Genomic DNA, 20,239 nt, shown 5'->3' with positions numbered 1-20,239 from the left:
TTGGAGTCCCTAATCCAGAACAGCTTCTTCATCACCACCCCTCCTCCCCATACCCTGTCTTCCCTCCCCACCCCCAGTGCCTGGTACCTGCAGTTTGGACTGAAGCACGTTGAGTTGGCTCTCCAGCTCTCTGTGCTGGGACCCAAGGGTCCTCCAGTCCTCCTTCAGAGCCTCGTACTGGCTCCTCCACTCTTCACACTTCTGCTCTGCCAGGGCCAGGGATCGCTGAGGGAGGTCAGAGAGGAGAGGTTCCAGGGAGCTGTGCAGCTGGCTCCCTTGTTCCCCAAGCTGCCTGGAGTCCCCAACCCCAAGGTCTGTGTGGCATCCCCATACCTGTGTGCTCTGTAGTTGCTGCTCTGCGTTCATTTTCTCCTCCAGCACTTTCTGCAGTGACTCCTTGGCCTTCTGCTCATAGCTGTTTTTCTGGTCTTCCATCTCCAGTAGTACTTTTTTCATTCCCCAAGGGGAGTATTTCTGTAAATTTGATGCAATTCAACAAATACACATTGAACTTCTGTGTGCCAAATCCTGAACTGGGATACAGAAATGAAAAGAAGTTGGTTCTTCCCCCAGGCAGAGATACCAGTAATCTAGTGAGCCTTTTCTTTTAGGGTAGAGCTAGCAGGGAGAGTCCCTCAGGCAATGAGAGATGAGTGGGGGGGCATAATAAACAGTGCCCTAGGCTTGCTGGGCATTATATCTGAGGCCTTCCACAAGCTCTTGAAATCCAACATGTCTAAACAGGACTCATGTTTCTAAACATGTTCTTTTTTCTTGGGGTTCCTATCTCAGTGACCAGAATCATCATCCATCTAGTCTTTTCCAAACCCTAAACCAGGGAGTCAATCTTCATTTTCTCTCTCATTTCCTTCCAGTAATCAGTTGGTCATTGAACCTTGACAGTTTCCTTCATAGTTCATATCTGTCTCCTCTCTATCCCTACTGCTGCTTCCTTAGTTCAGGCTCTAGTAGTAGTGTTATGTGGATTAATGCAACAGCTTCCCTTTCTTCAAATCTTGCCTCCCTTCAGTCCCTTTTCAGTCCCGCATTTAGAAGGTTCTTTCTAAAATGCAAATCTGATCTTGCCACTTCCTGCATAAATTCTCCATGGATTCTCAGCATCCTAAGAATCACATCCAAACTCCTTGTCATGGCTCCACTTACATGCCTAGACTTTCATCCCATGCTACTTCCACCTAAGCTGAGATGTTTGCAGATCCCCTAGCACTCTGTTTTTTTGGCTTCTGCCTTTACCCATATAGCTTCTTCTGCCTAGAACTGGTTAACTTCTACTCATACTCAAGATTCAGTCCAGTATCATCAGTTCTGATAAATTGACCAACTGCCCCCATCCCACAATGTCTTATAGATTAGGCAGCTTTTCTTAGTGTTCATAGTGTTCACATAGTGTACCCTGCATGCCTCTATTATTCTACTCTGTTGACTCATCTGTTTTTCCTACTGGATTGTAAACTCCTTCAGGGAGGGAGCATACTGCTGCTGCTTTAAAAAAAAATCACTGTAGCTTCTCTACAATGCCTAATGAACTTAATGGTTTAAAATTAATACATTCGCGTTATAAAATTCCTCCTGGCTGCAGGATTAAGGAGACACAAGTGCAGCTTTGCAAATTCACTGGGGGTCTTGCCTTCTCCCTTTCTTTCATCTTTGTGTCCTGTGATTTCGGAGAAGGCAGGCAGATTTTACTGTCAATTCTGGATTACCCACTGTGTAAGCAGTAGACCAGATGACAAAAATTTAGGGATCAATATGAAATCATTTCCATTTAGCTTTGGAATTGTCTGAAATTTTGGATTTAAATTTGAGTGGGTCTTATAGTTTTGGAACTTTCATTAAAAACTAGATTCAGGAATTAACCTGGTTGAGGTCATATGTAGGGGATGTCCCAGTTATTGGACATCCAATGACCATCCATGCTGGGCACTGGTTATGTGTTATTCCTTATTGAAAATGAATAGATTGGCATTCTGGATTATATATTGGTCTCTTGTGAACTTGGTTGGCATTATTTAGTCCTGTCAAAGCAAGTCATACTGAATAAATGAAAGTTGTGGACCAAGAAACTTATAGACTCCATAAACTCTCTTCCCCTGTGAGACGCCATCTATGTGGCCAACTGTCTTCTCTCTCTAACTCCAGATGGGAGAAGTCTGCCTGTTCCGCCCCATTCTCTTATTTGACATCTTCCCACCTGTCAGGTATCCATCACTTCTCAAATGTGAAAGCTGATTTCTTTCTATCTCTTGTAAACCAAGATTAGGCCAATCAGGAGATTACTAATGCTGGAAAATGGTGTTACAGAAGAGCCAAGTAAAAGAGCTTTTACATTCTTCTAGGGGTTGCTAGAAAAAACAAAAAAAGTTGCCCATGGAATGAAAATCATTTTCTAAGACTTCGTTATAACATCTAACTCATCTGTTCAAAGATTAGGATGTGTAAAGATCTGTCTGGGTGTTGTGAATCTTTACCAAGGGCCTTTCCCTACAGTTTCAGGTATTCTCAAGGTTCCCCTGGAGCTGACAAAGTGGTTAGTGCTGGGATTCCTCCAGGGTGCAAAGAGAAGGATACTGGGAGAAAGGGAGAGGAAGAAGGATGGAGACAGTGATCTAGTGAATTAGAGACTAAAGTGAAAATGGCCAAGCCAGAACTGGGTAAGTAGGAATGGGTGTGTTATTCTCTATCTGGTGGCATTTCTCAAAAGTAAGATTGAGGTTCAAGCATTCTTCACATTTAATTCTAGATTCCCGAGATGGAAATATCCTTCAGAATGCTTACCTGGGTACAGGTGTACAGCTGGTTTTCTAAGGATCTCAGTTTCCCCTTCAGTTTGTCTTCATTAAGTTGTCCCTGGAGCAAATGGGATGAGTTAATGAGTGTGGGCCAAAATCTAGTCTGCAAAGAGTTTGACTCTATATTCCTATCCTACTGCCCAGCACATGGTTGATGCTCAAACAGTGAACTCTTTCAGGAGGCAGGCAGGAGCAAATATGACAAAGGATGCTGAATAGAAGAGGATCTTCTCTTCTTTCTCTAGACTAGGACAAGAAAGAATCAGACTGGCCTCAAGTCCTCCTTTTACCTCCATTTTTATCAAATGGCTCAGGGTAGCATAGCAGGGGAGCCCTGGAAGGAAAGCTTCTAAGCTACCCTTTCGCTCACTACCTCTCTCCCCTCTCTAGGCACTTCTGCACTCCTCACCTCTTCTCAGTCTTGTACATGGACCTTTCCCTGTAAAATGTAGGCCAGTAAGGCTAACACAGTCTCCCCTCCCAGAAGAATGTTTATTCCCTCCTTTACCCTCTGTTATGAGCTTATTTGTATCTCCTCAACATTCCTATGTTGAGGTCCTAAGCCCTGAGTGCCCCAGAATGTGACCATATTTGGAGACAGGGTCTTTAAAGATGTAGTTAAGTTAAAATGAGGCCATTAGGCTGGGCTCTAATCCAATATGATGGATGTCCTTATTAAAAGAGGAGATCAGGGCACTGTGGGAAGGCCACGTGGAGACACAGAGAGAGATGGCAACCTGTAAGCCAGGGAGAGAGACCACAGGAGAAAAGAACTCTGCTGACACCCCGATCTCAGACTTTTAGCCTCCAGAACTATGAGAAAATAAGTTTCTGTTTTTGAAGTTCCCCTGACTGTGGTACTTTGTCATAGCAGCCCTAGGAGATTAATACACTTCCCTCCCTGCTACACACACCTCCACATGCACACGTATGCTTCCACATGCACACATACACCTCCACATGGACATGCACACCTCCATATGCACACACATGCACACCTCCATATGCACACACACACCTTCACATGCACATGCACACCTCCATATACACACACACCTCCACCTGCACACACACTTCACATGCACTTGCACACTTCCACCTGTGCACACACACACCACATGCACACACACACCTCCACATGCACACGCACACCTCCACATGCACAGATACACCTCCACCTGGACACACACACACTTCCACATGCACACACACACCTCCACCCGCGCACACACACCTCCACATGCACAGATACACCTCCACCTGCACACACACACCTCCACCTGCACACATACCTGCACCTGCACATGCACACCTCCACCTGCACATGCACACCTCCACATGCACATGCACACTTCCACCTGCACACATACACCTCCACCTGCACACACACCTCCACCTGCACACGCACACATCCACATGCACAGATACACCTCTACCTGCACACACACACACCTCCACATGCACACAAACACCTCCACATGCACACGCACACCTCCACATGCACAAATACACCTTCACCTGCACACGCACACCTCCACATGCACACGCACGCTTCCACCTGCCCACATACACCTCCACCTGCACACGCACACCTCCACATGCACAGGTACACCTCCACATGCACACACACACCTCCACATGCACAGATACGCTTCCACGTGCACACGCACACCTCCACCGGCACACACACACCTCCACCGGCACACGCACACTTCCACCGGCACACGCACACTTCCACCTGCACAGGTACACCTCCACCTGCACATATACACCTCCACCTGCACAGATACACCTCCATCTGCACACACACACCCCTCCACCTGCACATACACACCTCCACATGCACAGATACACCTCCACCTGCACACACACACCTCCACCTGCACACACACACTTCCACCTGCACACACACACCTCCAGCTGCACACGCAAACCTCCATATGCACAGGTACACCTCATGCACACACACCTTCACATGCATATGCACACCTCTACATGCACAGATACACCTCCACATGCACACACACACCTCCACATGCACACACACACCTCCACATGTACACACACACCTCCACATGCACACACACACCTCCATATGCACAGATACACCTCCATATGCACAGATACACCTTCACATGGGCACACACACACCTCCACGTGCACACACACCTCCATATGCACACACACCTCCACATGCACAGATATACCTCCACCTGCACACACACACCTTCACATGCACACACACAGCTCCACATGCACACGCACACCTCCACCTGCACACACACACTTTCACACGCACATACACGCCTCCATATACACACACATACTTCCACCTGCACACACACATCTTCACATGCACACGCACACCTCCACCTGCACACACACACCTCCACCTGCACACACACACCTTCACATGCACACACACACCTCCACATGTACACGCATACCTCCATATGAACACACACACTTTCACATGCACACACACACCTCCATATACACACACATACTTCCCCCTGCACACACACACCTTCACATGCACACGCACACCTCCACATGCACACGCACAGTTCCACCTGGACACACATACTTCCATCTCCACACACACACCTCCACCTGCATACATACATTTCCACATGCACACGTACATATTAGACTCAAGATAAGAACTTCTTTAAGAAAGCAAGAAATGGAGAGATATTAAAGCAGAGTAAGGGCGGCAGGGGGTGTAAGGGAGCTTCCCAGAAAGTCACATTCTATTTATTCATAAGCTGGGTCTGTCTAATGGTATTTTGGACATTCCGAGAAAGATGCTAATCTCAAGGGTGAGAGGGGAGCAAGGTCGGCACGAAGAGCCAATATCTGTTTCTCAGTTTTTCAGTATTTCAGCTGAGTAGCTACAGCTTCCCTGCCACTTTGTTGTCCCCTCCCTTTGTAGACTTGCCCCTTTTGCCCAGGTAGGGGTTTTGTTCTTCTAGCCTGGAGTTTTGTGTAGGGTGTATGTGTAGGGGAGGGGGCGGGGGAGCCATCAATGAGAGCCAGTTTTCCAGAGAAAGGGCAGTGACCAGTTTTCCTATCCTTTCTCTGGCTTTTTCCAACCAGGCCAAGTGGGACACTTGTGAGGTCTTGAAATTCCACCTCTCTTTAGGCCCGAGACGCCATGGGCCCTCTCAGCCAGACGGCCTGGACGTTTCCATCTCTTGTAACATTTCCGGTCTGTAACGGTCTGGGGGTAGAGGAGGGGGCTCGGCTTTGAGGTCTGCCTCCCTCAGTGAGTTTCAGGGTGCCTGGGGGAGGCAGGAAGTGGTATCTCGCAGCTCCTGTTTTGATCTTGTTTGGCTTATTCTTCTAACCATGGGAGCCAGGGGGTGCCCCCACCCTTTCTGCTTCCTGTGTTACTCAGCTGGGGCTTGCAAAAGCAAAAAGTGTTGCCAAAAATAATTTTTTAAAGTGCCTCCTGCTATTAATGTTTTTCCTAACGTCTCATGTGAGGGAAAGCAGAGAGTCAGGGATTTGGCAACTACAATAAGCACAGGGCTTTGTGACCGATGGAAGACGTGGAGAAAGACTTCTACTGTTTGAGCTTTGAAGTAACTGGTAAAATGCTGCATTCTGCTGTGACCTGTTCATTGTCAATCCACAGGTCCTGAAATCAACTGGCTCTACACCTACCTCCTTTGGTTCACATCTTCCGCTCCGCACATTTGCCTTTGCCCAAACTCTTTCTATGCAGAATGCAGTCAAACCTACCAAGTTTAAGGTTTATCTTGCTATATTTTGGGAAGAAAACAGGCCTAAGGCAATATTCTTAAATTTTTCCCAGTCTCCTACCCTTTTGGGGTATTTCCTCTCTCCCCATTCCATAGTATGGCTTTAATCCAATATTTTACCTCTTTCAACTGTTTTTGTATTGGCCCAACCCCAGATTACTTTTCCATTCGTGTTGCAACAGAAGACAATTTACGATAGCCCCTTCAGTGGGGATGAAGGGCCACCCAAGTCTGGAGCTTGAACGAAACCTCTTTCCATAGCTCTGCTTTTCTGGACTCCCCAAGACGTCACAAAAGTCGCAGCCAAGTTGTTGCAAATGGGGCATGTAGTTTGCTGGTCTGAGCCCCAGGACTCCCCACACTGAAGCCCAGTGTTACAGTATGTGGGAAGAAGCACTTTTTACAGGCCTACTGCTGACGTTCTAGGCAGTTAGACCCCGGGACCCCAGGGCTCAGAGGGCATATAACCCCCAGTGAAGAGAGGAGCAAGGCGGAGGCCATACACACCTGGTGCCGATCCGAGGTCTTCAGCTCCTGCTTCTGCGTGGTTTTCCCCTGCCTCTGATCTGCTCTCCAGAGACACCACCACCTCACCACGGAAGCACCAGCCCACAGCTCATCTCTCTGCTCTAGCAGAGGTTGCTTAGGGCTTGCAACCAATCCCCGCTGCGCTGTCATCTCAAGATCTTAATTCCACGATGCAGATCTTCAAACCCAAGTCTGCCCTGCTCTCGTTTTTGTATTGCACAATATTGAAAGCTTGCTTTCTCTGCTAGTAGAGCTGTTTCTGCCCTGAAGGTTGGACCCTGTTCAGGGCCCCAGGGCCTATGGTATCCAAAAGGCCCAGAGACACAGTGGAGGGAGCTGATCCTTGGGGTTCTAATAGGGAGTTTGTGGTGAGTTCTCAGCATGTGAAGTTGTAAATTCAAATTTATGAAGGTCAAATGGCAAAAATAAAGGTCTGAACCAGTTCTGGCCACTTTCTTCCCATTATTTTCCCCAGATACCACAGTTTGGGGCTATACTTTTATTGAAGTTGAGGCTTTCATGGAAGAGATAGAGAGTTGAATTGCCTTATTTTAAGGGAAACAATAGCTGTTAACTGAAAAAGTCTGAGACTGTTTTTCTTTAAAACTGGAAGCTAGGGGGTTGGTGGGGAGGAGGGATGAAGAAGAGAAGGGTGAGGATTGGGAGGGGTGAGAAGAAGGGAGGGAGAAAACCACAACCAAGGAAACTTCTGCTCTTGGGCTGGTGCATGGGGTGAAACTCCTCCTTGGAGACAAACCCAGAAATGTCTGTTAATATATCCCCCCTCATTCCCATAAAACTTGCTTTGATTCAAGCTCTGGTTGTGTCTTACCTGGGATATTACAAGACTCTCAACTCCCCCAGTCCCAGCTTGGAGCCAGGGTTCTTATTGCTAGAAGTTAGAGAATCCTTGAAACCTCCCTGCCCCTTTTTTTTTGAGACAGGATCTTGCTCTGTTACCGCATGCAGGAGTACAGTGGTGCAGCCTGGACCTCCTGGGCTCAAGCGATCCTCCTGCCTCAGCCTCCCAAGTAGCTGGGACTATAGATGTGTACTACCGTGCGCGGCTAATTTTTTTTTTTTTTTTTTTTAAAGTAGAGATGAGGTCTCACTATGTTGCCCAGGCTGGTCTTGATCACTCAAGTGATCCTTCTGCCTTGGCTCCCCAAAGTGTTGGGATTACAAGTGTGAGACACTGCATCCATTTGGAAGTTAGAGAACCTTTTAAGACACAGATCTGATCATTCACAAGTCATTTCCTCAGATAGTAATTGCATACTTTCTAAGGATGAGCCAGACATTGCTAAGTGTAGAACTCTAAACCTCAATAAGGCATAGTTCCGTTCCTACTCAGCTTATTACCTACAGCAGTGTTTCTCAAGCTGGGTAGCATGCATTCTAATGGATCTGTGATTTTATATATTTACATATATGGGTTTCCTTTAAAAATGGGTCCATGCATTATTCAAGTTTGAAATACCTTGTTCAACAGAAAAAGTTTAAGACCTATAATTCTAAAGACCTGTCCGAGATCCTTTCTTTGGCACTACTTTGACATACCTTCTTTTCAGCCATACTCTCCATACCCAATTCTTTGCCATACATAGGCCTGTAATCATTCCAATTCCTTTACCTTAAACACTCTTCTACTTTCTGCTTTTTTTCCTCATCATCACTCTTGCTTCTCTACTGGTGAGCTCCTACTCATCTTTCAAGATTCAGCTAAAATCGTTTCTTTCCTTTATTTTTATTTTTTGAGACAGAATCTTGCTCTGTCACACAGGCTGGAGTGCAGTGGCACAATCTCAGCTCACTGCAACCTCTAGCTCCTGGGTTCAAGCGATTCTTGTGTCTCAGCCTCCCGAGTAGCTGGGACTTCAGGCATGTACCATCACGCTCAGCTAATTTTTGTATTTTTAGTAGAGACGGGTTTTCACCATGTTGGCCAGGCTGGTCTCGAACTCCTGGCCTCAAGTGGTCTCTCCACCTTGGCCTCCCAAAGTGCTGGGATTATAGGCATGAGCTGCCGTGCCTGGCTAGGTTTCCTTCCTTTAAAGCCTTCCCTATTCCACCTCAGGCAGAATAATTGCTGCCTTCTTTCTCTTTTCCCTGCATCATGCTGTATGCACTGCTGCTATAGCCTTATTATACTGTTTTGGTGTTATTTATTACATGTCTCTGTCTTCATGGCTGGACTGTGAGCTCCTCAAGAGTTAGGACCATAATGCTTTTTGTCCCTGTAGCACAAGACCCAGCACAGAGTTGGAACTTATCAAATGACTGTCAAACAAATGAGCAAGATGATCTCAATTTAGTTCAGGACCAGAAACCACCTCACATGCACAGCTGTCTGCCAGAAGTTCCTACTCTCCATGAAAATGACCTAACAGTCAGGAGCCCTGACCGTGGTTTGAAAAATCCAGGTACAATGTCTGACATGAGGAGCAGAGCTGAGCTTAGGAAGTCTTTTTTTACATCGCTGCAACTTCTCAGTTTTGTTCCATACTCTCCCATCATCTTTCTTTCTCTGCTCAAGCCATCTTTGAGGTAGGGTGAGATGTCACACAGGCCGGTGAGGTTGTGTGCTCCATCTCTTTCCACCTGGTGCTTTATGCTTTGGTGGTGTCAAGCTGCTTGTAGCTCATACTAATACATGAATTTATAATATATACTAATTTACAGGTTTCAACATGGGGATTCTGAGGAACCTTGGGAATCCCCAAGACCCTTTTAAGGGATGAGCAAAGTCTTACTTTTTCTAATGACGTATTTGTGTAAGACTGAATTTTTCTTTATGTTTAAACCAATAGAATGAATACAGAAGTAAATAGGAGAATCTAGTTGTCTTTTTTTCAGCCAGACATTAAAAATATTTGCAAAAGGGTAAAGCAATGACACTCCTGTCACTAATTTTGTTTTTCAAAATGGTTCTTTTTCTTTTTCTTTTTTGAGATAGAGTTTCACTCCTGTTGCCCAGGCTGGAATGCAGTGGTGCAATCTTGGCTCACTGCAACCTCTGCCCCTGGGGCTCAAGAGATTTTCCTGCCTCAGCCTCCCGAGTTGCTGAGACTATAGGTGCATGCAAATGCACCTGGCTAATTTTTTGTATTTTTAGTAGAGACAAGGTTTTGCCATGTTGCCCAGGCTGGTCTTGAACTCTTGAGCTCAAGTGATCTGCCTGCCTTGGCCTCCCAAAGTGCTGGGATTACAGGTGTGAGCCATTGTGCCCAGACTGTTTTTCTTAAAACATGTAATTTAGATTAGCATGAAATATTTTACTATCATTTTAAAATTAATAATTCTTTCTCAATTTCTGTCTTAAATTCTTTCTTCTTTCTTCTTTCTTCTTTCTTTTTCTTTTTTTTCTTTTTCTTTTCTTTTCTTTTTTTTTTTTTTTGTGAGAGGGAGTCTTGCCTTGTCACTCAGGCTGGAGTGCAGTGTCACGATCTTGGCTCACTGCAACCTCCATCTCTTGGGCTCAAGTGATTCTCGTGGCCCAGCCTCCGGAGTAGCTGAGATTACAGGTGTGCACCACCACGCCTGGCTAATTTTTGTATTTTTAGTAGAGACAGGGTTTTGCCATGTTGGCTGGGCTGGTCTCTAACTCCTGACCTCAGGTGATCTTCCTGCATTGGCCTTCCAAAGTGCTGGGACTTACAGGTGTGAGGCACTGCGCCTGGCCAACTGTTTTAATTTCTAATATGGTAAATATAAACATTTCTTATATATTTTCAATAATTGAAAAAGTATAAAGGAATCCCGAAATAAAAAAATTGGAGAACCATTTTATTAGACTGTGTCATGCCTTTAATTTTTTTTTTTTTTTTTTTGAGATGGATTGTTGCTCTGTTGCCCAGGCTGGAGTGCAATGAGGTGATCTCAGCTCACTGCAAACTCCGCCTTCTTGGTTCAAGCGATTCTCCTGCCTCAGCCTCCTAAGTAGCTGGGATTACAGGCATGTGCAACCACACCCAGCTAATACTTTTGTATTTTTAGTAGAGACGGGTTTTCGCCCTGTTGACCAGGCTGGTCTTGAATTCCTGACCTCAGGTGATCCACCCACCTCGGCCTCCCAAAGTGCTGGGATTACAGGTGTGAGCCACCATGCCCGGCCTTGCCTTTAGATCTTTGCCTGTACCCCAACTAGAATACTATTTCTGCTTCTATATTTTCCTGGCAAATGCTTATATAAGCATTCCCCTGGCTCTTTTCTTCTCTGGAGTCACTCATTCCTTCTTGTATTTTCCTATATCTTGAAAACATTTCTTTTATTTTTCATGTTTTTGTATTGTTTAGTCATGTGTCTTTCTTACAAAACCATGAGCCTTCTCAAAGCAAGAACCCTATCTAAATAATCTCATTATTTCTAGTGCTAGTCCAGTGTTCCGTATAGAGGACATAACCTATGAATATTGTACATTGAATGGACCGAAATCAAAGGCCTGAATTTTAGCTCCAGATCTGCCACTAACTAGCTGTGTGACTTTTGGCAAGTTACTTGACCCCTATGAAACTCAGTGTCCTCCTGGGCAAAATAAGAGTATTAGACCAGACTGTCTCTAAGGTCCCTTCCCACTCTGATATTTTCATTTGGACTGAGTGTGTACATGGCATGCTAGTTTGGATAAATATCGGTGTGAATCCCATACAAAAATATTTGGCATTTACCATATTCAGTAATATAAACTATGTTGGGGTCTTCCTTCATTCCTTCCAACAAATTAAAAAATGGGAATTCTTGCCACTTTTGGTTCTGGGTCTTCCTTGGATATGTAGCACCATGACCCTCAGGTGATGACCCATATATTTATTGTGACCTGTTTGACTTCTAGGTCTGAGCACCATCACCCTCATCTTCTGCCTCTTCCCAGCTCACTTTTCAGTAGTGACAAAACCCTTTCTCTTACTGTGATGATATGGAAAGAAAAATGAGATGGGAACACATAGAAGCCCATGAGTTTTGTTCAAAAAAAATTTCATTCCCTTACCTTCCAAGAGCTGTCAGAGGCCTGAATCAGAGTGGACAGTAGGTCTTGGAGAATCACCATTTTCTGTTTTAGGACCAGCTCTCTTTGTAGGGCCTCCTGGGGGTGCGGGAACAAAGTGCAAGAGGGTAAGATTAGCCTGGAGGATCGGGGATAGGTGGGTGGAGGAACTGAGGGGAGAGGTCACATGCCACTTACTTTGAGGTAATCAGAAAGCTGGATGATTTCCTGGAGAGAAAGAACAAGGGTATTCAAAATGTCTCTAAGTCCCCTGAAACCCTGTGACATAAAACCTACACCTGGGTTGGCTTGTGTAGAGCAAACCTCTTCTGCTTTGGCTCTGACAGGGTCCATTTAGTCCCCATGTCTATGCTCAGTACCTCCTTGCCATCCAGGAAGAAGATGCCCCTCCATCCCAGCCAAGTTTATCGTGGAATTCCAGAATGTCAGAGCTTAATACTTTCTGATTCGACCCCTTCAAAGTGAATATGTGCTTACCTTATCCAGAACTGCAACTCCGTAACTGGAAAGAGAAGAAATTAAAAATAATGATAATGGACCAAAGAATCAAGTCAGGAGGCAGAAATCCCTTCTGAAGAGCTAGTAGGGTGGGGAAGGGCTTCCTCTTTCTTAATTAAGGTGGACATGAAAATTCATTGTGTTCTCTCTAGAGAGGAATGAATGGGATGTGAGAGGGTTAGGGTCAGGAACTCACTTGGTTTGCTGACTGGCATCATTCTTAATTGTTGGTCCTTCTGCCTTTGTCTGAGTACCTGAGAGATAGAGGATAAGTTGATTTAGAACTTATGGGAAGGAAATGAGGGAAGTGGGAAGGGGCAGGGACTCTCCATTGCCAGTGAGCTGGGACAGCTGTCTCAGGATTCTCTGCAGGCCCTGTGGAGTGAGGGAGGCTCTGCTCTTACCACGGTGGTGTTTGGGTGGCTTCTTGATGGGAGGGTCCTGTGGAGGAAGGCCCCCAGCCTGTGAGGAGAGGTGGTCAGTCAGATCCCTGCAGATGCCTGAGGGAGGAGGATGCTGGGCTGGAAGGACCTCAGAGCTGGTGCCTGCCACCTGGAAGGCAAGTGGGGAATGCTGAAAACCACTGCCTGGAGCCTCTTGAAAGATTCTCTTGATGATTTCAGAAGGAAGAACCAACCATCATGTCTGTTACGGACTGAATGTTTATTGTCCCCCCACCCAAATTTGTGTGTTGAAATCCTAACTCCCAATGTGATAGTATTGGGAAGTGGAGTCTTGGAGAAATAATTAACTCAGAGCAGGGAGCCCTCATGAGTGGGATTCGTGCTGTTATAAGAAGAGACATGAGAGCTTGCTTTCTGTCTCTGGTCTCTGCCTTGTGAGGACACAATGAGAAGAAGACCATCTGCACAGTGGGAAGAGTGCTCTCATCAGACACCAGATCTGCAGGATCCGTGGTCTTAGACCTCCAGACTCCAGAATTGTAATAAATAAATTTCTGTTATTTAAGCCACCTAGTCTGTGGTAATTCATTACAGGACAAGGACAATGTTTCAGGTCCACAAAATCAAAGTAGCCCACTCAAGCTTTCAGAGCCACACGGGCTTCTCCTGCTCCTGACATCCTTGTCCTGACTGGCAGGCATGGTCCTCCTCAGGCCAGGCATATGTGGAGCTGTACTTTTCTCCAGTTTTTCTCTCTAGAATCTCTAGTTGTGGTTGTTGTTTTTTCCCCCTCTCTCTCTCTACCTTGTTTGGTTTTGGCCACTTAGATAGCCAGCATGGTGATATGGAAAGAGAACTGGTCTGAGTGGCCACTAAGGGGATCTGGGTTCAGATCCCATCTTTTCTAGGTCTCAGTCTTCTGTCTGTGTAGTGAGGAGTTTGGAATAGATAATCTATAAGATTCCTTCCATATTCGAAGGAAAACTTCCTTTCTCTTAGTAACAGCTAGAAAATCATTGAGGTTTTGTGTGAAGACTAGGTAAAGTGGGGAGTTGTGGGGAGGTTTTTTGCTTTAGTAAACAGTTTGTTTTCTTTTGCAACTGGGCTCTGGGATCATTGCTCTGAACAGTATCTCCTATTGAGCATAACAGATCCACTAGTTAAGAAGCCCTAATGGAGTACCCACTCTGGGTAGGACACAATGCCAAGCATTTCCACGGAACATAGTGGACACATCCCTGCTGTCAACATGCTCACAACCTCAGTAGGAAGACACAGATGGTTTGCTGGCCAACGTCATCTCAGCATACCCTGGTTTTTGCCAACACTGTTCCTTTCCAGGCCAGACTAATGGGCCCTCTAAGGGTTACACAATCTTGGAAGATTTTAACCTCACAAGGCCCGTAGACAGCAGCGGTGGCCTGGAGAAGCCAGGGAAGGCTTCCTGGACCAGATGAGGCTGTAGCCGAGTGATTTAATAGAATTGGAATAACACCAGAGAAAGAGAGAAGAGTGGGCACAACAGCCTTGCAGAAGAAGAGAGGACAGATATGTCTGTGTGTGTGTCAAAAGGATTGGCCTGTGTACTTGGCATATAATAAACTTTCAGTAAATATTTGGTGACTGATGGATGAATGAATGCTATAAGATAGCTGTAGAAGATATGTGTATATTGCCTAAGTTTGAACTGATATAGGTGTTAGCTTTGGAATTATTTTTATTTGTTTTATTTTAAGTTTTTTAGAGATAGGGTCTCCCTTTGTTGCCCAGGCTGGAGTACAATGGTGTGATCATAGCTTATTGCCGCTTTAAACTCCTGTGTTCAAGTAATCCTCCCATCTTTGCCTCCTGATTAGTTAGGACTACAGGTGTGCACCACCATGCCTGGCTAGTTTGTAAAGTTTTTGATAGAGACAGGGACTTGTCTCTATCAAAAAACTGGTCTCGAACTCCTGGCCTCAAGTGATCCTCCTGTCTTGGCCTTCCAAAGTGCTGGGATTACAGGTATGAGCCAACATGCCCAGCCTGGAATTGTTTTTAAAAATTATTTTTCTCTCTCTTACAAGTCAAGTGCAGAACAAAAAGAGCTAAACAAACAAAAACACAACAGCAAAAATCTCTGAATAAGTAGCTGTTGGCAACTTTACTATAAGAAGCTCTTAGCAACTTTACTATATGACTGAGGAAGAAGGACTTAATTTAGATCACTTTTAGCGACCTTGAGCCCACCCACCCTCCTTGTCCAGAGAGGGTCCCGGAGCACAGAGCAGTATGTCCCTTGACATGGCCCACCTGCTCTCTGGGAGAAGAGATCCTGCTGGCACAAGACAAAGGTTCCTTGAGGACAGTCACCTGGCCTGGCCGCCTGGAGGGCCCTTGCTCCCTGGCCTGGGGACGGTGCGCCTTGCCTTTCTCCTCTAGCTCCAGGTTCCTCCTCCTGAAGAACTGCTGCAGTCGAGCTCTCTGGAGCTGCTCTCTCTGCTGGATCCTCAGCGTCTTCCCCACCTGGCGGCAAGTGGTCACATTGGGACGGCAGCGGCGGCTTTCACGGGTCTCTTGCCTGCGCTCACACTTGGCCTCATAGCTCTCAGCCCACCGGGCCAAGCCAGGGGAGGGCCTGGGGTCTGGGCTGATCATGATGACCTCCAAGCACCTGTTGCGCTTGGCTTCCTGTTCCTGGAATAGATGCCTGGATCTGCCAAATGCCAAGAGGGAGGAGAAGGGGAGGGGTCAGAAGATGGGCAGAAAAATGACTATCTCCCTAGACCAGGGGGCAGAAATAGCACAGAGTTCCATCCATGTGGGTTGAAAACTGAGGACATGGTGGTATCAAACTGGGAGTCAGGACTCTTGGGCTCAGTCTCTAATGAATTAATACAACCTTGTAACAGCGATTTCCTGCTCTTCTCTAGCTGATGTTTCCCCTTTGTAAAGTAAAACGGTCTCTATGGCTGCCACTTACTCCTTGACTGAACATCTTACCATGCCTCTAAGTCAGGGGAACATGATAAATAATTGATTAAAATAATAATGAGCTTATAGCCTCTTGGATGGCAGGTGTGTGTTCATTTTCCAGACTTCTAGAGAAACAGCCTAGTGAGCCCCTCTGCCCTCTTATCCCCCAGCTGAAAAAGAAAGTCAGTATCTTTACTGCTGTCTTGGTCCAAGCTGTTACTAACATAGTTGAGTGACACTTCTCAAGATCTGGAGGGCTAACCACACCCCACTCAGGTGGTGACCAGTCCTGTGACCAGCACCCGCTGCTCTCTTCTTGACTTTTAGCAACTAACTTATGAGTCTGGACCTGGCATGGTTTAGGAGGAAACCCTACCCTAATTCCTCCAACCTGCTGTGCTGACAATGGTCCATGGGCCCCCCACTCCAAGCTCAGGACTCGGCCGTGTCTCTCAGGTGCAGATCAAGTTCAATCAGTATTGACTGAGCATCTGCCACATGCCTAGTGCTGGCCTAAACCCATTTCAGAGCATCTGGCTCCAATACTCTTGGAGATGAGGGTTCCATTTCTTTAGGATCACCTTCTTGTCAGGGCTAATTCTGGTGCCAAGTCTGCTTTCCTTTGCCAAGACACAGATTGTGCCATCCAAACCCACAAGCACATGAATTAGACCTTAATAAGGCTGCTGCAAACAGAAAAGAAACAAAACAAAAATAGTAATCAGAAGTTTCCAGGGAGCCAGGCTTGGTGTAGGGGCCACAGGATGTCCCTCTGCATGGCTTTACCTGGTATTCACATAGCACTCAGACCCAAATCCCCTTTTCCTTCTCTGTCCCTTTCTCTTTCCTACTCTTCCCCACCTACCTTCTGCAGTTTATCCTACTAGAACCCTCTGGTCACTTTGCTGAGTTGGGCTGGACTTGGATTAGCTGGATCCTGAGCGTTGGAAATTCTGTGTCCTGCCTCCTCTGATCACTGGAGTCAGACCAGGGACTGATGAAGGAAGAGGGACTCCCCCTCACAGCTGCTGCTGCTTCTCTTCCTCCCACGACCTCATTACCCACCACCCTGGGAGGAGGGTATCTCAGCTTCACCAACCAGCAGGCGTTTGCTAGCTGTAACCCCTCGGGGTTTATTTATAGGCCAAACAGACTCAACAGGTAGCAGAGTCTCTGCCCCTATACTGGGACTTCGCTATCCTGGCTCAGTCTGGAATTCTCTGCAGGATTCTTGTTTTCTCTCTGATCCTACCACTCATTCCCCAGGGTCATGGGTGGTACAGTCTTCTTCCCTGAGAGGAGTTTTGGGTGGCCAAGCCCTGAACACTCAAATGCCTGACTCTTGAGGGTTGGAGGAGCATACTCTGGTGTCAGGCAGCATTGATTCCAAACAGAAATGTGAGGTTGTTAATGTTTGTCCTCTACATACCCATTCTGAATGGCTCTCTTCTTTCTTTAGGTGTTTCTACTTACTCCTTCTTGGATAAGGGTGGGAGTGGGCCTAGGGGATGGTCCCTTGACTTTCTCCCTGCCACTTTCTTTATTTAGAGACTTAAAAAAAAGGGTCTGGGCCAGGCGCGGTGGCTCAAGCCTGTAATCCCAGCACTTTGGGAGGCCGAGACGGGCGGATCACGAGGTCAGGAGATCGAGACCATCCTGGCTAACACGGTGAAACCCCATGTCTACTAAAAAATACAGAAAAAAAACTAGCCGGGCGAAGTGGCGGGTGCCTGTAGTCCCAGCTAGTCGGGAGGCTGAGGCAGGAGAATGGCGTGAACCCGAGAGGAGGAGCTTGCAGTGAGCTGAGATCCGGCCACTGCACTCCAGCCTGGGTGACAGAGCAAGACTCCGTCTCAAAAAAAAAAAAAAAAAAAAAAGGGTCTGACAGACCCATGTCTGTTGTTATAAATGACTGAATGGAAGAGACCCAGGATTATGTGCATGTGAACTCCATCTCTGGAACCTACACTCACAGCATCCCTGAGTCACAGCCCCTGGCTATTCTGCCATGGATTGCAGTGGAGAACCCTGGCTCTTGGAGTCACACTGTGTGGACTCATATCCTGGCTCTGTCACCTACTACCTGTGTGTGGTTTTAGGTAAGCTATTAAACATCTCTAAGCCCCAGTCTCTTCATTTATAAAATGGGGCTAGATTGGCTGGGCGCGGTGGCTCACGCCTGCAATCCCAGCACTCTGCGAGGCTGAGGCGGGTGGATCATGAGGTCAGGAGATCGAGACCATCCTGGCTAACACAGTGAAACCCGGTCTATACTAAAAAATACAAAAAATTAGCCAAGCATAGTGGCGGCCTCCTGTAGTCCCAGCTACTCGGGAGGCTGAGGCAGGAGAATGGCGTGAACCCGGGAGGAGGAGCTTGCAGTGAGCCGAGATCGTGCCATTGCACTGCAGCACTCCGGCCTGGGCGACAAGCAAGACTCCGTCTCAAAAATAAAATAAAATAAAATAAAATAAATAAAATAAAATAGGGCTAGAACCTGCCTTGTAGGTTATAAGGATTAAATGACATTTTTGCCATTAAAAGTAATGGCAAAAACCAAATATTATCCTTGTTATGCTGATGTTGGATATTGAGGACTTGGTGCTATAAGACAAAGGCTCCAAGCTAAATGAGCACTCTTAAGACCAAGAATGCCTTCTCTCATCCTCTCAACCCTCTCTCTTTGACAGAGTATATTGTTTATCAGATTGAGGGGATGCTGGACCAAGGTTGGAGTCACATTTACTTCTCTGTTTCTTCTGACCCCGGGTTTGGGCTATAAGGAGAAAGGGCTTCTCTGTGATCTGGACATAATCACCATCCCAATTACACCAAGCAGAAAGGTAAGGAAGAGATGGGGTCTGCCTGTGTCACACATAAGTTGTGAGGTTCCCTCCCTGTTTGGCTCCAGCTTCCCGCCAGGTTTTGTAGTGGAGGCAGAACATTGAGAATCCTCCTACCTTCTTGCCATGAAGAGGAAAGGGCTATGGGGGAGAACACAGGGCCTGAGATGAGGTCTCTCTGGGCTTTCCACCTAGGCCACCCACCTTCATCCACTGAAACACACAGCTGCTCTGCTCACTGCTTCCTCGGGGCAGACATTGAGTCTTCTTACCCAAGAAAGGAGCTGCAGTGGAAATGGCTTCTTAGAGACGGGAGTGTTCCCAGATGCCTTGGCTACCACAACTGCTAGGATGTGGTGCAGCATGCTGCATAGAACCCTACCCCGGTTTCTGGGATATCTGGACCCTACTGACTTGCTTAAAAACAGGAAGGTATGCAGGATGGCTGACAGGGATAGGCTGCTAAAGAAAAGGGAACTGGTCCCTGTAGAGTTCAAAGAAAGATCACTGGGTCACTGCCCAGGCTTTCTGGCATCTCTGACATTCCCACCTGGCAGCATGACTGGGCTCACTTAGAGCTTGGAGGAAGGGTTACTGGCTTGGAAGGCTCAGTCTGGTCTCTCAGGCTGCAGAGAGAGAACAGGGCATGGCTCCTCACCTGACTGTGGCTTGACATGCCTTTCCGAGTCTCACTTTTACTTCCTGGCCGTGTGTGCAACAGACGCAATGAATGGCTTCCTGCATGGGTGGCCTTCCTGGCCCAGAGCTCTCAGTGGGAACTGAGGGGAGAGGGGCCTACGCTTGAGCTGCTGGGAAGGCAGTCTTGTGTTCAGGGATCCCCGCTTTGAAGAAAACTATAAAAGGTCATTTAATTCATGCCCATATCACTGGGTAGCCTGAACTAAGTCATTTGACTTACTCCTAATCTAATGTAATCTAATCTAATCTACTGGAACAGAGGAGTGGTGCAAGCTGTACCCTGTGCCAAGGCTAGCGCCACGGGAAACCAACACAGGATACTTTCTTGGTTACCCAAACCCCCAACACCCTTAAACTATGCCACCTGCTCTTTCTTCACCCAGGAGAGCTGGGATGGTAGAGCATCTTCTGCCCCACCCCAAAGTTGGAGTTCCCAAACCAGGACACAAAAGCATCCTCCTTCTCAGTTACCTCCGAGTCCCAGGCTCCGACTCAAGCCACTCAGGAAAGCATTCCAGCTCCTGGGCAGATCTTGGCTCTGGTCTCAGATGGAGCAAGACAGCAGATGGGTAAAGCACACGCTTTCAATCCATAGGTCTGGGCCCCATTAACACGTCCCTTCTTGGTACTGTCTTTCTTTTTGCACAGCAGCCTTGCTGAAACAGGAAACAGACAAAGCCACAAGGTTTGCAAACCCCGGTTCCTCTCTCTTACTCTCTGGCATCATCT

The 20,239-nt window shown here is 46.8% G+C and overlaps 2 protein-coding genes across 25 annotated transcripts in view; one reads left to right on the top strand and one right to left on the bottom strand.

The window, feature by feature from the left end:
* The window catches only part of C1H1orf74 (chromosome 1 C1orf74 homolog), a 16,276-nt gene extending 8,728 nt beyond the window's left edge, over positions 1 to 7,548 (top strand). The window contains exon 3 of one of the 2 annotated variants that reach the window (XM_045396473.3): positions 6,451 to 7,548. The gene's annotated coding sequence lies outside the window, so the exon portion shown is untranslated. Of the gene's footprint in view, positions 1 to 2,508; positions 2,673 to 6,450 lie in introns of those variants that run through there. The other variant, XM_074035462.1, reaches the window with a different exon arrangement.
* TRAF3IP3 (TRAF3 interacting protein 3) overlaps positions 1 to 20,239 on the bottom strand; it is a 26,693-nt gene extending 6,454 nt beyond the window's left edge. For 9 of the 23 annotated variants that reach the window (XR_012432618.1, XR_012432628.1, XR_006699552.3 and 6 more), the window contains exons 1-11: positions 19,982 to 20,173; positions 19,470 to 19,665; positions 15,306 to 15,708; positions 13,014 to 13,161; positions 12,806 to 12,863; positions 12,589 to 12,613; positions 12,289 to 12,318; positions 12,094 to 12,189; positions 2,797 to 2,868; positions 334 to 474; positions 88 to 225 (exon numbers count right to left, since the gene is read on the bottom strand). Coding sequence is in view for 12 of the 23 variants with exons in the window: in XM_045396413.3 (XP_045252348.2) it covers positions 88 to 225; positions 334 to 474; positions 2,797 to 2,868; positions 12,094 to 12,189; positions 12,289 to 12,318; positions 12,589 to 12,613; positions 12,806 to 12,863; positions 13,014 to 13,161; positions 15,306 to 15,708; positions 19,470 to 19,555 (1,197 nt within the window). In the remaining 11 variants the exon portion in view is untranslated. Of the gene's footprint in view, positions 1 to 87; positions 226 to 333; positions 475 to 2,796; positions 2,869 to 7,084; positions 7,141 to 12,093; positions 12,190 to 12,288; positions 12,319 to 12,588; positions 12,614 to 12,805; positions 12,864 to 13,013; positions 13,162 to 15,305; positions 15,709 to 16,549; positions 16,655 to 16,833; positions 16,965 to 19,469; positions 19,666 to 19,981 lie in introns of those variants that run through there. The other 14 variants (XR_012432633.1, XR_012432632.1, XR_012432634.1 and 11 more) reach the window with 8 other exon arrangements.

Source organism: Macaca fascicularis, chromosome 1, assembly GCF_037993035.2.
Source record: "Macaca fascicularis isolate 582-1 chromosome 1, T2T-MFA8v1.1".
Classification (NCBI taxonomy): Eukaryota; Metazoa; Chordata; class Mammalia; order Primates; family Cercopithecidae; genus Macaca; species Macaca fascicularis.
Note: the sequence above shows the minus strand (reverse complement) of the source record. Positions and strands in the feature narration are given on the sequence as shown.